The sequence below is a fragment of the Eriocheir sinensis genome, chromosome 20 (genome assembly GCF_024679095.1).
Source record: "Eriocheir sinensis breed Jianghai 21 chromosome 20, ASM2467909v1, whole genome shotgun sequence".
In the NCBI taxonomy this organism is placed as follows: Eukaryota; Metazoa; Arthropoda; class Malacostraca; order Decapoda; family Varunidae; genus Eriocheir; species Eriocheir sinensis.
The window spans coordinates 7,059,289-7,075,204 of NC_066528.1; the positions used below are offsets into that span (position 1 = coordinate 7,059,289).

Genomic DNA, 15,916 nt, shown 5'->3' on the forward strand with positions numbered 1-15,916 from the left:
TCACATTAGCTATTTCCAAAGGTCAAAAGAAGTTCAATCGGGATTTTAATGAGATCATTTTTAGGTTCTGGTACAGAATAGGACTCAAACTATCACCAGTCATTAAACTACCCTGGAAATGCCTAAAACTTTTACGAAAACTGTTAAATATGTGTGATTGGGGGCCGAAATGTTTAAAAATATATGCAATTTGTGGTGTCAGTGAGCGCCGAACACCCCTGCCACACACCTGAATGCTAGGGCGGGTCGGAAGCGGCCGCGACTGATTACACAGAGTGGCGACGACGAAGAGGAATGCGGTGCTGAGGGAATCCCAGCGTTGCCTGTCCCGCCTCAGCTGCGCCGCCCCTAACGCCGTCACCATCACGGTCATCACCATTGCGCTGCCTGATATCCGACAATATTTTTTTATTTACAGCAGGGAAGGCAGCTCGAAAACACAGAAACATACAACAGCAATAAGAAGCCCGCTGGGTGCTAATCCACTAAAAAAAAGAAATAAAGAAGAATTAATGACGTAATACTGACAATGACTGTTACGTTAGGCAGACTTCACTTATTACTTGAACATAATGTAAATTGCTCCTTCAAACCAGAGCCATAGAATAGGTGAGGTTGGCCTCCTTTATCACAAGCGCCATGTTGTTACCAAAAGAGCCGCGTGGAATGCAAAAACAGTATTTTATCAACATTAATTTGAATTTTACAGGGTTCTTTTGGTAACAACATGGTGTCTATAACGAAGTTGGCCAAACTCTCCTATGGCTCTGCTTTAAGCAAAATATTGATATTTCATGGAAAATATCATATAAAAGTATGGTATCTATATTTCTATCAAAGCTCTAATATTATTTGAGGTAGTATAGTTGAACATATGGTTACTTGCTAAAAAAATAGTAATATAAAAATATGAGTGATTATTGGGAAAAAATAAAGAAATACATGTAACGGTAAATATGGTGCTATAGAGATGGAGACACTGACCTCTCAAGAATCAATTATACTCATGAAAACAAGAAAGCTGTAAGTGAGCAGTTGGCCTTTTTGTATAAATTTGAAAATAAAGTATAGAGATAATGCACGGGAATGCAATGAACATGAAGCCATTAACGTCATGAATAATTTGTAAGAATGATAATAATTAATAGAGATTTTATTGTAAAAGTTTAGACAAGATGTCGTTGAAAACATTGAAAGAACAAAGAATTACACATAGAATGACTATAGTAAAACTGTATCCTTCATGCGTTGCTACACAAAGGCGCTTTCCATGTAGCATTCACTATTTTTTCATAGAAGGAATGAATATCGTGAGATGATGAAAACATCAGAATTTTGAATGCAAAATAAGAAGTAACTGAATGAATGGAAGCATGTTGGACTTTGTGGCGTTGACGGACATTTGGTTTTCCCTTACAAACATATGACAGTGATATAGTTGGAAGAGTTAGACGGTCTGATGATAAACGTGAATTACACAGTTTTGTTGCTTTTTCCAAGAAAATCTCCTGAGACTGGTAAATGATATTGAATCTTAGTTAGACGGCTTTTATTCTTTTTTTTTTAGCCAAGTAATATGGCGCCATTAAAAACACTTGCCTGTCCCAGGGGCTGCGGCCGACCACTAGGCCCTACCAAGAAAGACTAATGGCGCCATAGGCGAAACGTAAAAAAAGAAGAAAAAAAGATATCGCCATTGTGATCATGAAGTTAAATTAATTGATATTTAAAATTTGAAATGAAACAAATAAAAGAAAACATGTCAAAACATACTCATAGTTTATATCTAATTTAAGAATGTGTAATGAATTTAGTTGAATTTCTTCAAGTGATGCAAACTCAGCGATAAATATTAAGGATACAATGATTACGTCACCTTCTAACCACCATCATTGGATACGAAAGGAAAAATAAAAAGAAATAAAAAAAGGTAGTGAAATAGAAAAAGATGGAAGAAAGAAAATTCATAAAACTGAAAAATAAGGGAAGAAAAATACAAAAACTCAAAAAATTGACTGAAACTAAACATAAGCGAAGAAATAAATTATTGAAGGTGACTATTATATGACCATAGGCTAACTACAAGGGGATGCCCGTGTGTGTGTGTGTGTGTGTGTGTGTGTGTGTGTGTGTGTAATCACTTCCCACCTCTCCGTTTCTTTTAGTAAATTTAGTGACAAAGTACAGATAAAAAGCTAAGGAAACAATTAAGCAAACAAAAAATACATGTAGAATACAGGTACAGACAATACGCTACTCCAGTAAGAGAAAGAAAAGAGGATAATTAAGAGCATACCAATAACTCTAGTTCGACCTTCACCAATGCTAAAGGAAAAACGAAATGGAAAGGAAACGAAGAGGACAACTGTGATGACTGACCTAGCACGAGTAGCCAGACGTGCAGCGTGAAAGGGAAGGTCACGGCCATCCAGGAAGGGAAGGGCGAGGGCGCTGGGGTAAGGAAGCACGCCCTCTCGAAATCGTAGGGCACCGTGAATGCGACGTGCTGGGCTCTCGGCTCGGCAATGAACACGTTGCCCACGCCCACCTCGGCCAAACCTCGACTCACTTGCCCTGCAGAGTCGAAGTCGATGGAATGTATTGTCTTTGTGAGGCGCGTGTTTCTCAAAGCTAAAGTAGGTAAAGTAAACTAAAGGAAAATAAGTAAGATTGGTGTAAGATAAGTGTGTGACATTATTGTACATTGTCAATCAATCTTTAGTGTCTTAATACTTTTTTCAACAGTAAACGAAGTAGCTCAAGGCTAGTAAACAAAGAAAAATCAAAACAACAATAACATCAGCAACAACAACATCAACAAAAAAAACCAACAACAGCAACAGCAATGACAACAAATCGCCAGTCGTTGCTCCTGCACAATCAGACATTTGAAAAGTGTTACATAAATGTGCTGTTACAAGACGTTATTTCTTGGCATAGGTAATGGTAAAAACACATTAGTATTATCTATCCATTTTAAACAATTTGGTTCCGTGAGCCCATTTTTAGTTTATCAGCGTCTTGGGACTCACGCCTCACACCTCCTCACTTTGGTTCCTTTTCACATCTCATCGGCCTCCTTACACACACACACACACACACACACACACACACACACACATCCATTATCATCATATCCTATTCACTTGTATCAGTGACTCACAATACGCCACAGAGGCACATGTACCCCTGTTAATCATATCTGAGGAGTTCGAGGGACACTGCGACGATGAGCACTGAGGCCACTCGCCGCCACAGTGTATGTCCGATGCTTTAACTCTTATCATTGACCATTGCAATACGTGTGACATGGGAACGAATAGATCAGTTATTTATTTACTACTCCGTATCTGTAGGAGGAGCATCTTCATTCTTTAATCCCTTTCGCTAGTAAATTCTGGAACAACTTTTCTACGTCTGTATTTCCTCCTGCCAATGACTTGCAACATCTCAAGAAGGGAGTATCAAGGGATCTCTCCATCCGAAATTGACCCTCTCCTATTTGCCTCTCGTTCTGTTTTCATGAGCAGCGACTACCGTGCTGTTTTTGTTTTATTTTGCTTTTGCCCTTGAGCTGCTTCCTTTACTTAAAAATACCACCAAAGTCCTAATATGCAGACCATATGGACTTGGGTACATACACCCTTGTATACACCCAGAAGAGAACGGATAGGACGGACGTAAAGGTAGAGCTTTTGTCGAGCCCCATTCTTAAGGTTCACTCCGTGGCTACATTTTGAACAACAGATAATTTGTAAACTCCCTTTTTATGTTTTTTGTGTTTGTATATTCCCTTTCAGGTTATGGCTGTAACGGTAAAATTTGGGAGCATAAACTATGTATTGCTTCGCGTGGCTTCGCTGATGCAAGATAAATGTAACAGCACGTAACCTCGGTGTTCACCTCAGTCTCATTGGCCCTAAAGCCTGTGAAGGGTGAGATCCGATCACGCTGTGTTGAGGAAAGGTTAATGCTTTAAGTTGAAACCTGTTTTACTAAAGTATCAAAATTTATACAATGAATGGGTCTACTATAAAGTACCGCAGCAACAGAGTGAATATAACAGTACATGTAGCTAAAATAAAGATGAATATACATCTGTCTGGTCAATAAAAATTATCATCGTAAAATGCAGGAATTTGTAATGAATAAGGCAAGAATGATCACTATTTATAGCTTTAACGAAATGAACAGTAAAATAAACTTATATTTAGATTATAATATATTAGCTGTCAACAACATAGCGCTAACGAGATAATGTAGACTGATTGAACAAAATAATTGAACAACAAATATTTCCAAAGACCACAAGGAAGATTAGTCGGATTCTCCTGAGTGTTTTCCCCATTCATGAGCAGACACCTTCTCAATAATGATTATGATGATACGTAGGGAGGCCGATAAGGTTTCTCAGTATTCTTTTTGTAGCGGAAGACGATACCCAGAGCCATGGAACAAGGGAGTGGCCAAATTCATCACAGGAGCCATACTGCTACCAATAGAGCATCGCGAAATTAAAATTGCAACTGATACAATATTTTTTTTTTGGCTTTACGTACTTCTTCGAGATCCTGGCGATACCTTGAGCAAAAAAAATGTTGTATCAGCATCAATTTGAATTACACGCGGGTCTTTTGGTGACAACCTGGCTTTCGTGATGAAGTTGCCCACATTCTCCTTTTCTGTGTCTCCGATAATACCTACCCACCATGCCGCTGAAGGTACCGTTGGGAAGCAGTGAGCCCCAAAGATCTGGCCCGGGGTTGAAGAACTCAGGAGTGAAGTTGAGCGCCTCGCCTAACGCCCTCATCACCTGCAACACATCCATACCAACCCGCTCATATCAGGGAAAAGAAAGTAGAAAAGAAAAACAAAAAAGGAAATAATTAAGAGGATCATGAGGCTTCGCGGTACCAGGTACCGGTATCGGGTACCGCAAGGAATCGATTCTTCGCGGTACTCGGTTCCGGAGGCGAAGCCTCATGATCACTCGGGTGCCGGGAAGCGTCATGATCAATCGGCTCTGCGCATTGCCGCTAGTACCGGTACCGTTTGGATCTTAGTGACGCTCGGCGCTCGTCCGCCTCCATGTGGTATCACGCGGTATGGGCCCTGTGTGTAGACGCTGAGTCACTGCCTCGCTGACCGTCTCCCCAAGTTCCCACCATTTTGTCCTGCTTTCCGTTTCCATCACAGCTCCCGTTTCCATTATTTTATTTTTTTATTTATTTATTGGAGTTACTGGATAATTCTTCATGTCCGATTCTTTTTCTTTTTTAGGTTGCTAATAAATATTGTTATTGTTATTAGACTATGATCGAGTACCCATATCACCGAGATATCCACTCACTGAGTGGTGATCTCTCTCTCTCTCTCTCTCTCTCTCTCTCTCTCTCTCTCTCTCTCTCTCTCTCTCTGAATGAAGTGAATATTTATTTTTTTGATAAAAAAAATAGCATGTATAGTTATTATGGATGTACTCGATCATAGTCTAATAACAATAACAATATTTAGTAGCAACCTAAAAAAAAATCGGACATGAAGAATTATCAATAAATCCAATAAATAAATCCGAGCAATCTGGTACCGATACCGAGCAATATGGTACCGGTACCGTACCGTTTAGCTGGTACCGTTAGTACCGGTACTGGTACCGGTACCTGCCCACCCCTAGAATTCAGTGGAACGCCAGCACTCCGTGGGTGAGCCCTTATGCGGCGGCGAGGTTGACCCGCGTGGTCATCCTCGCTTTGGGCCCCCCCTCCGCAGCCAAGTCGACTAATCAGCTGCTCGCCCGTGTACCGCTACGGGCTGCTTCTGGGCGCCTGCCCGGAGGGCCCGTGCCTCCGTCGCTGCTCGCCGGCTGTTACCCGTGGCTGTGGCGGCGGCGGAGGCGTCCCTACACCCACCGGGACTTAAATTGCCCGCCCCCTCTTACAGGGCCGCCTTTGAGCAAAGACCCTGTCCCTCTATTTAAGGGGGTAAATCTTACGAACGAACGAATCATCGTGAATTAGTTACATTCAATTTGGGAGTGTTCTCTCTCTTCAAAATGGCAAACAGTAAAAGGTATGTTTCTGACGGTGATACTAAGAATCATATTTTCTTCTTTCCGATGGTACGGTCTTCTAGAACTATCTAGTTATATTATTTCATGGACAATTAGTTTGTATCTTTTTATTTTTTTAATTTTTTTAAATGTGAAAAAGTAAATGTTGCCATATGGGCACGCTAGGGTAATACGTGTACAATATTTGTTATTTCAGGAACCTTACACTGAACGAGATTTTGGACATCCTGGAGGACGATGATGAGCCCTGCGATATATATATTGAGCCTCCTGATGTTCATGATCTTACTGATGAAGACTCTGCTGATGAAGATGAGGATGGAGGACCGGAAATGCTCAGCGGGAATCAACTTTTAGCTGAAGCCGAAATTCGGCGCCATGAAGGAAAGAGTGACAACGATGAAGAGCAAACTGTGGATCCGAGTACAACGTATGAGCCACCAAGAAAGAAAATCACAAGAAATCAGCATGTCCCTATGATATGGAAAGTAGGGGAAGAAAATGAAAAGTGTGTCACTGTTTCCTGAGCCTAACTACAGAAAGTAAAGAGATTTTTCTCCTGTAGAACTTTTTGAGCTATTTTTTTATGAATCTTAATTTCAGTTGATCATATATCAGTCAACTATTTACTGCAATTCTAAGAACTGTCCTGCACTGAATATTACAAAAGAGGAAGTCAAAATATTCCTAGGAATTCTGATTGTTTCTGGATATAATCCCTTGCCTTGCAAAGCTTTATACTGGTCTGTTGGCAAAGATCTTCGTAATGGGGCTATATATAATGCGATGCGCAGGGACAGGTTTGACTACATAATGAGGTGACTACATTTTAATAACTCTAATCTGGATGTAAATGACAAATATACAAAACTAAGGCCACTCACACTACACCTGCAAAAGAATTTCATGGATAATTTCATTCCTGTGCAGGAAATTTCACATGATGAGGTTATGGTTGAGTATTTTGGCAAACATGGCTGTAAACAATCTATTCGTATTAAACCTATAAGATTTTGATACAAAATTTGGTGCCAAAACACTGCACCAGGCTATCTTATCTCATTTGAGCCATATCAAGGAAAACCACACAAATACAATGAAGAACTTCAGAACAAGGTTGGGAAAGCAGGTGCAACACTTTTAGAACTTATTGGTGAATACATTAATGAGAAAAAGGATTTACAATATAGTTTCTACTTTGATAACTACTTCACTACTGTACCACTCCTATTGGAACTAATAGAGATAGGCTACAACGGAACTGGAACAATCAGAGCCAATAATACAGGAAGAAAGTGTCCTTTACTCCAAACAAAAGCAATGGATAAACTAGAGAGAGGTTACTTCATGACTGCTACAGCAACTGTCGGGAAAAAATCTGTTGTATTATCTCGTTGGAAAGATAATACTGTTGTCACTGTTGCCTCGTCTCTTTATGGTAGTGAGCCAATAGGCCTTGCTGACAGATGGAGTAGAACGGAAAAAAAGAAAATAAAAGTCGGTATTCCTCATGCAGTGAAAATGTATAATAAAGGCATGAAAGGAACTGATAGAATGGACCAGAACACAAATAAATACAGTTTCAATTAGGGGTAAAAAATGGTGGTGTCCTTTATTCACATGGATGTTGGATGTGGCAGTGCAAAATGCGTGGCAACTGTCAAGAGGACGAGGAAACGCAATGACACAGCTACAGTTTCGCAGAGACATTGCTGTTTCTTATCTCTCACAGTTTGGAACTTCAGCCAAAGGAAAAGGAAGAAAACCCTCCTATGATCCGGGCCAAAATGTTATAAGGTATGACAACATTGGACACTGTCGAGCCTGTTCCTGATAAAAAAAAGATGTGCTAACAGTTGTACATCCATTGGTAGAACGCAATGTTCAAAGTGCAATGTTGGGTTGTGTGTAAAATGTTTCAAAACTTTCCACACAAAGTAAATAAATGTATTGACTGAGTTATGAGCCAACTAAGAGGGAGGACAAAACATTTTTTTTCTTCTTTTTATGGGGGCGGTGGGGATCACCTGTGCAGGCGTTATCTTATAAAATTATATGTGCTAGGTGCCATGTTGGGTTTTGTGATAATGATCCTAAAGATATGTATTGACCGAGTTCTCAGCCAACAAAGAGAGAACAAAACAATTTTTTCAGTTTTTTTTTTTTTGGGGGGGGGGGGGGGGGGGATCGAGCCTGGTGTGCAGGTGTTATCTTATAAAATTATATGTGTTAGGTGCCATGTTGGGTTTTGTGATCATGATCTACACTGTTACTAAAGATAAGAAAATGTTAATTTAACAAAAAAATATGTGGTACCCATGAGCAGGAAAAATAAAATTTGCACGGGCTTTCTAACACTAAGGTGCAATAAAATCTGTGGAGATGTAATCTTATAAAGTTTGCAACATTTATGTAAACTTAGTTGTGTGCATACCTTGAAATTGCTATGTAAGCAAAGAATATTAACATTTCTGGTTTTCTTACCTTAGACTTTTTTTGTACATGATATCTCCTAGCGTTGCCATATGGCAACACTAAATATCTGAAGAACTGTTTACATTTCAACTGTTTAATTTTCAGAAATACTTTATAAGGTAATGCATAACCTATACACAACAAATAGACAAAATTGGAAGAAAAAAAAATAATTCAGGAGAACTCAGCACTCCGGAAAACACTACTGTTCTGGAGGATCATCCAACGAATTCCAATAAGGATGTGATCGATCACCTTTGCCACACCACCAGCATTGCTATACCAAGTCCAGCGGCAAGGCTCACGTTTCTGGAACTAGTAACCAACAATCCTCAGCCTTCTGAGTTTTGCAGAGTTCAGAAGGAGTGAACTGTTTGCGTTTCTGGTGGCAGAACCATTGGCAACAACACATAACTCGTAGCCATGTCTCTCTGTGCCAGTAACTCCATTGAAGTTGCCCAAAACAATGAGTGTGTCGCGTGGGGGTTACAGGTCAATTATTGAGTCAAACTTGGAGTAGAACATCTCTTTCTCCTGAAGTTCGCACATTTCGATAGGGGAGTACACTGCAATAAGAGAGATGAAGCTCAAGGTGTGCTTCTACCTCACCAGCATCATACGCTCATCAACCGGAGTAGCCTCAACGACAGATAACTGCAGTCGGTTAGAAATTGCTTCGGCTACTCCTTTACTACGAGTACCATCGCTCTGGTCTGACCAATAGTAGGTATAGTCCCCTCTACTGATCTCTCCATTGCCAAGTCTCCTCGTCTTAGAAAGTCCTACTATGTTCACTCTCAGCTTCCTGAGCTTAGCTGACAGGTAGGGTAGTTGCAGATCATCCGAGAGGCTCAGGATGTTCTAGGCACCCACATGGAGAGTCGGAGGTTAACCCCGAGCCTGGCTCGACAAGCGAGCTCGTGTCTCGTCTGCTCCACTCTGGCGGTCCCCGAGAGGAGGAGGTGGGTCACGTGGGTATGTTCGAGGCAGGGATGGTCTGCTGCCCCGATCAGACCTGTCAGAAGTACTGAATGCCGTATGTAAAGGGTAGGCGGTGGCTGAACTGGTAGCGTACTGGGCCCACATTCACCGCGTGATGGACGACGCGGGTTCGAATCCCCACGCTACCACCTCGGATTTTTCAGTCACCGCCGAGTGGCTTAAAACTACCCACATGCTGTCCTGAAAACCACCCATCAACCCGGACTCTAGAGGAAGCCGTCCTAGCGAATCAAGAACGAGTTCCGGGGGGCAGCATGAGCCAATGCAAGATGGCGCCACTATAAACACTCGCCTGCGCCAGAACGGGCTGGGCCGACCATCAGGCCCCACCGGGAAGAAGCCTTGGGCCGACCATCAGGCCCCACCGGGAAGAAGCCTTGGGCCGACCATCAGGCCCCACCGGGAAGAAGCCTTGGGCCGACCATCAGGCCCCACCGAGAAGAAGCCTACCGGCGCAATAGGCCGCGACGTAAAAAATAAATAAATAAATAAATAAATAAATAAATAAATAAATAAATAAATAAATATATATATATATATATATATATATATATATATATATATATATATATATATATATATATATATATATATATATATATATATATATATATATATATATATATTCACATTGTTCAGGGGTTCGCTCTCCTACGCCCCGCGCCACCACGGATTCCTACAAGACGAGGCTGATCGTTGAGCATATAAGCCCAACAGCCCCAGTGGTAGCAGGAAAGTTTACGCAGCCACCACCTGACATAGTAATGGCCCCTTGATTCATGGTCACGGAGACTAGCAGATGTGTGTTGATAGCCGACACACGTCTACGGCAACGCTCAACCACCAGGATTCCCGTCTCCCAGCCTTACAGGGACGTCACACGCGGCAAACATGTGGGATGACTAGGGTTTAGGGCTCACCAACCCGTTGTCAGGGTTTGGCACATCCAATGGAGAGATGGATTTATCAGGAAGAGGGAAAGAAGGATACAGCTCGTGGTGGCTGAGTGCGTTGCGTTACACACCCAGATAGGCCTGCCTGCCTGCGTGAAGTTGTCTCAAGATGTCTATAGTTTTTATCAGACCTATTCTTCAATTTTATCTCAACCATTACCACTTTGACTCATTTGGATTTATCAGGTTATGAAGAAATGGCCTCCAAATTGTAAGCTATTTGGTTCAGTACTGATCCTTAACAATGTCATAATGTGCAAACTGTGCCAAAGGGGTCAGGGTCGTGATATGAGATGGGGGAGCAAGATGATATAAATATATTGGTTGGCTACGCTTCAGTGTGTGTGTGTGTGTGTGTGTGTGTGTGTGTGTGTGTGTGTGTTGGAGAGATAGAAAAGTGTTGAGTGCTAATCTCACCGGCATTGCTACAAGACACTTTCGACTCTCACAACAAATATTTCCACAGGCCACAAAGGAACTTAGTCGTGAACTCATGAGTGTTCCTACATTCATGAAGAAGAGGCCTCATCAAACTATCACTAGGCTTATAAAACTACCTATGGAAATACTAACACAACCTCTACGAAAACCTGATCAAATGTGGGCGTGTATGCCCCGAAGTGTTTGAGAATATGGGCTTACCCTGATATCCAGACCGGAGAGGTCGCCTAGGCGGCCCGTGCTGTCTGTGGTGGAGAACACTGAGGGAGCGTGGTTGACCGCCAACACGCGTACTGCTCGCCCGCCCATGCTCTCCATTGGCTGCCAGGACAGTCGTTTTTTACAAGTAATATTATCATCATCATCTATATTATTATTATTATTATTATTATTATTATTATTATTATTATTATGAGAGGCGAATCAGGTAAAGAGGGAGGGGTGCGGACACCATAAGCAGCTCCCAAACACATGAGACTCCGAAAAAGAGAAAATAAAACTTAAAGCAATGAAAGAGAAAGAGAACAAAATAATTAAGACTATAAAAGGAGGCACAGAGGCGTAGGGTGAAAAATATCTTCAAATAAACAAGAAACAAGCATAAAAATACATTATTCTTACAGTTTTCTACGTGTAGAGATATTTATTTTAAAGTATCACCCGTATCAACCAAAGATAAAAAAAGAAAAAAAAATTGTTACCCTTCATGTTTTATTTTACAGGAGGAGTGCTTGGCGGGCTTTTTTGTTTTTTGTTTTTGTCCTTGGGTTGTTTCTTTTATTGTAAAAAAAAGTTACCTCCATAAGAAACCTATTCAAGTTCTCCCATCGGTAAAGATGAAGGTGCTTGGCACTAACAAGCTGGGACACTGTTTAGAATTTAGAGCAGCGATTCCCAAGCACTATTAGCCGATGTGCCACGAAGTCTTTAGTGCTAACGTTACCTAGAACTTAGAAGACACGCACATCAAAGGGTGATAAAATATCAACAATAGCTGCATATAACAATGAATAAAAGAACAATACCCGCACCATTTGCAGACTGTCTAATCTCTAGTGTGTGTATATATATATATATATATATATATATATATATATATATATATATATATATATATATATATATATATATATATATATATATATATTTTTTTTTTTTTTTTTATTCATGTCATTGCGTATAGTTTTAGCTATAGTCCGACACAAACATGATCAATTTGTGTGGAACCCGACACTCTTCACAACGCTGCTGCATCGCCCCCAGTACACCAATCTCTCCCTTGAAAGTCAACTACGTTCCATTTGAAATTGTGTATCAATCATTCTGTATACATTAAATAAGATTTGGCAGCTCTGTTGCCAGGAAACTCCCCGAGCTATCTGAGTCGGACTTTAGCGAGCTTGAATCGATTAAGAGACGAAAGCCTATAGACGCTCTTGGTCAACAACAGCGTTATCAGGTTATCGCACTCTTGCACATTGTTTTTTTCGGTGTCTGACCTATATCTACCGCAAAAAAACATCAGTAAGTAACGGTTTTAAAAATAGCTTTCATTGAATATATTTATTTGTGTGAGTACGACTGTTTTGGGTCTAGGGGCCGCTTTCACAGTCATTTTGTTTGTTTTGATCGTTACCAATAGCGACGATCGCCGCTATAGTATTTCCACGTAAAACTGGCCGATGGGGTAGTGGCGGCTGCGGGGTTAGCCTAACCCCACACCTTAGCACACACTCTCAACACCTCTCGCTTACTCTGCAGCCACCACTACCCCATAAACCAGTTTCACGTGGAAAACTATTGCGTCGAGCGCCGCCATTGGTAACGACCAAAACAAACAAAGTGACTGTAAAAGCGGCCCTAAAACTGATAAATACAATGTTCTGAGCACGACATTCTGGTAACGCTGGTCAACAACTATAGTAACCACAAGAGTTAATGAATATATCCACAAATTACTCGATTAGTTTGTTATCTATTACCGGATAAAACTAATAGACTTGTTCCCTTCTTTTCTCTGCATGACAGTGTTTCGTGAGTAAGCTAATGGGCGGTAGCGGAAATTTTTTTTTGGCTGATGAGCATCTTCCTTTGGTGTAAAAAAATGTATATTTAAGGCATCAGACAGGTAGGCTACTCTGTGATGTTTCGTCTCCTGACTATTTCGTTCATAACTTTCTAGTATCTCTAGTATAATTTACTGTGATGTCAGATGGGTATAATTTCTGACGGCGTGTAATATCGACTTCTGGTCTTGAAATAAGTGCTTTACACACACGGTACTGCGGTAAGCAACATTGAAACTATAAAACGTATACGTAAAAAAACGGTAAAGCGTCCACATTGCGAACTGATAACCAATACGGTCTGTTCGCCAGTTTGAGTTCCCTTGGTTTACCCACGCTTATGAGTACACGACAACTTGCCTCTACTTTTGTGGAGAATAAACCTTCTGCTGGGCGGTGGTGGGGTGGTAGGGAAGGCCAGTGCATGAGGTACAGCAGTTTGGGGCGTGGGAAGCGGCGGTGGAGGTAGAGAGCCAAGCCTTCTCGATCCCCGCCTCGGTTGGCCACGCCACTGCAACAGTTTGGATAAGCAAGCAATATTTAGTTTAATATAAGGATGTAAACAACTTTTCTCTACTGTACAAGAATATTATGTAATGTTATGTTAGGTTTCAATGTAGAAGATTGTTAGGTTAAAATGCACGTAAGTTTTTCTTTTATTGTACGTGAATGTTATGTTATGTCTGGTTAGGTTTTATTACACGAGAATGTGAGGTGAGGACGTAAATAAGTTTATTTTGATATACAAAAATGCTAGGTAAGGACATAAATAAAAGGTTTAATGTGCAAGAATGTTAGGTTTAGGGAAAAATTTTTTTCGGTGCATGATAATGTGAGGTTATGATTTTTTTTTTTTTAGTGAAGGCTACCAGATTATTAGTTGAGAAGGTAAATAAGGTTTGTTTCTCAATGCAAGAGAATGTTAGGTAAGGAGATAGATATGCGATAATATTAAGTTAGGAAGTATTTTGATGCGTGATGATGTTAAGTCAGAACAGATTAATAATGCATGAGAGTGTTTGAATAAAAATAAATGAGGGTAAAGATTCGTTTTAGTACCGTGCCAGTTTTTCATTATCTACTTAATGAAACATCACTATCTCTTCATATATCTTTTCTACAAACCTTCAACAGTCATGGAAAAGCTTTCAAAATCCAGTTCAAGGACTTTTTTTCTACTCTTGAAAATAGGGGATAATGTTGTCGAAAGCGCCGCCGAAAGGTGCCGCCGCCCCAGCCGCAAAATATCTCGCAGAGGGTTTAGGGTGGGTGAGCATATTTAAACTACTCCAACCGAACTTTACGACCTGCTAACGGGGGGGCTGCGCCCTCCTCGATCCCCCCCTTCTAACCAGGGGGCTGCGCCCCACCCTGGACCCCCCCATACATGTATATGTGACTTATTTCTGCGAGGAGGTATTTCCCCCAACAACGGCTGCACCGCCGCCGCGGCCGTTGCCAGAGCAAACCTGTTATTTTTATGCAAATACCGCGAATTTTATCATGGAGCATGAATATAACCTAACCTAACCTTAGCTAACATTACCTAACCTAACAAAACCCTCTGCGAGCTATTTTGCGGCTGCCGCTGCCAACACCAGAGGAGGCGACGCGCTTTCGTCAACATTATCCCGTAGTTTCAGGAGTAAAAAAAAAGTCATTCAATTGGATTTTGAAAGCGTTTCCATGACTGTTGAAGGTTTGTAGAAAAGATATACGAAGAGCTACTGATGTTTGATAAGGTAGGTAATGAGATACTGGCACGGTACTAAAACGAATCTTAACCCAAATGAGTATATAGTATCCAAAAATGATTGGTTAGCATGCAAATAATATAGAGAAATAATAAGAAGTGCCTTTGGCGTGTTAATTTTTAACGTGGTTAATGTTAAGTGTTATTGTTTAAAAAGGCGCGAGCTGTTATCTCACTCGTCACAAGGCCGGTGTTACCGTGGCCTGCTTCACATATATATATATATATATATATATATATATATATATATATATATATATATATATATATATATATATATATATATATATATATATATGTATATATATATATATATATATATATATATATATATATATATATATATATATATATATATATATATATATATATATATATATATATATATATATATATATATATATATATATATATATATATATATATATATATATATATATATATATATATATATATCTGCTTAAGTCATAGCCTCAGGCTGGGGAAGGGGATGGTGTGAGTAGGGGGTGAAGAGGGCAACCAGGAGGGGATGCTGCGATGATAGATGGGGAGGGTGGTCTGGGTTCAGGGCGTTGGTGGAGGGCAGAGGGTACCACACTCGTCCAGTTCTGTTTAACACCTTGAATGTGATGACTGGATTGGAAGCAATATCACTCCAGTGAAAGCTCCTAACATAACATGTTACAATTTGGGTCTAGAGATCTGAAATGCGGTGTGTTGAAATATCATACCTGTGCCAGTATTCGTTTAGGACCTGATGATAAAACAACATTTAGGGATCTCAAATAGGTAATAATCTATCACCTTAAGAAGGTAGCAATAGACTTCAAACGGATGAATCGAAGTTCATGCTTGTGTGTCCATTAGTTACTGGCCAAGATAGGGCTTTAAAGGATGTTTCTCAGGAAAGAAGGAAAATCACTCCTATCACGCGAGGGACCTTGGTAATTTACAGGGGAGAAGGAAGAGCGTGGGGTTTAATAAGTCACGCTAGTTATACAGCGGAAACGCTAGATGGCGTAGTTCCTGCTAAGCTAAACTCTAAATGCAGAAAGTCCTTGTGTAATGTTTGGTGCTGATGTGTTGGTTGGTGTTCTCAGACGCTTCCACCTCTGTGTGTGTGTGTGTGTGTGTGTGTGTGTATTCTTATATTATA

The 15,916-nt window shown here is 40.5% G+C and overlaps 1 protein-coding gene across 1 annotated transcript in view; it reads right to left on the bottom strand.

Moving 5' to 3' along the window:
* LOC127001049 (glutamate receptor ionotropic, kainate glr-3-like) overlaps window positions 1–11,250 on the bottom strand; it is a 36,790-nt gene extending 25,540 nt beyond the window's left edge. Inside the window, exons 1-4 of the mRNA XM_050865218.1 lie at window positions 11,143–11,250; window positions 4,705–4,813; window positions 2,380–2,574; window positions 230–387 (exon numbers count right to left, since the gene is read on the bottom strand). Coding sequence (XP_050721175.1) covers window positions 230–387; window positions 2,380–2,574; window positions 4,705–4,813; window positions 11,143–11,250 — 570 coding nt within the window. The remainder of the gene's footprint in view (window positions 1–229; window positions 388–2,379; window positions 2,575–4,704; window positions 4,814–11,142) is intronic.
* Between the last annotated feature and the right edge of the window lie 4,666 nt (window positions 11,251–15,916).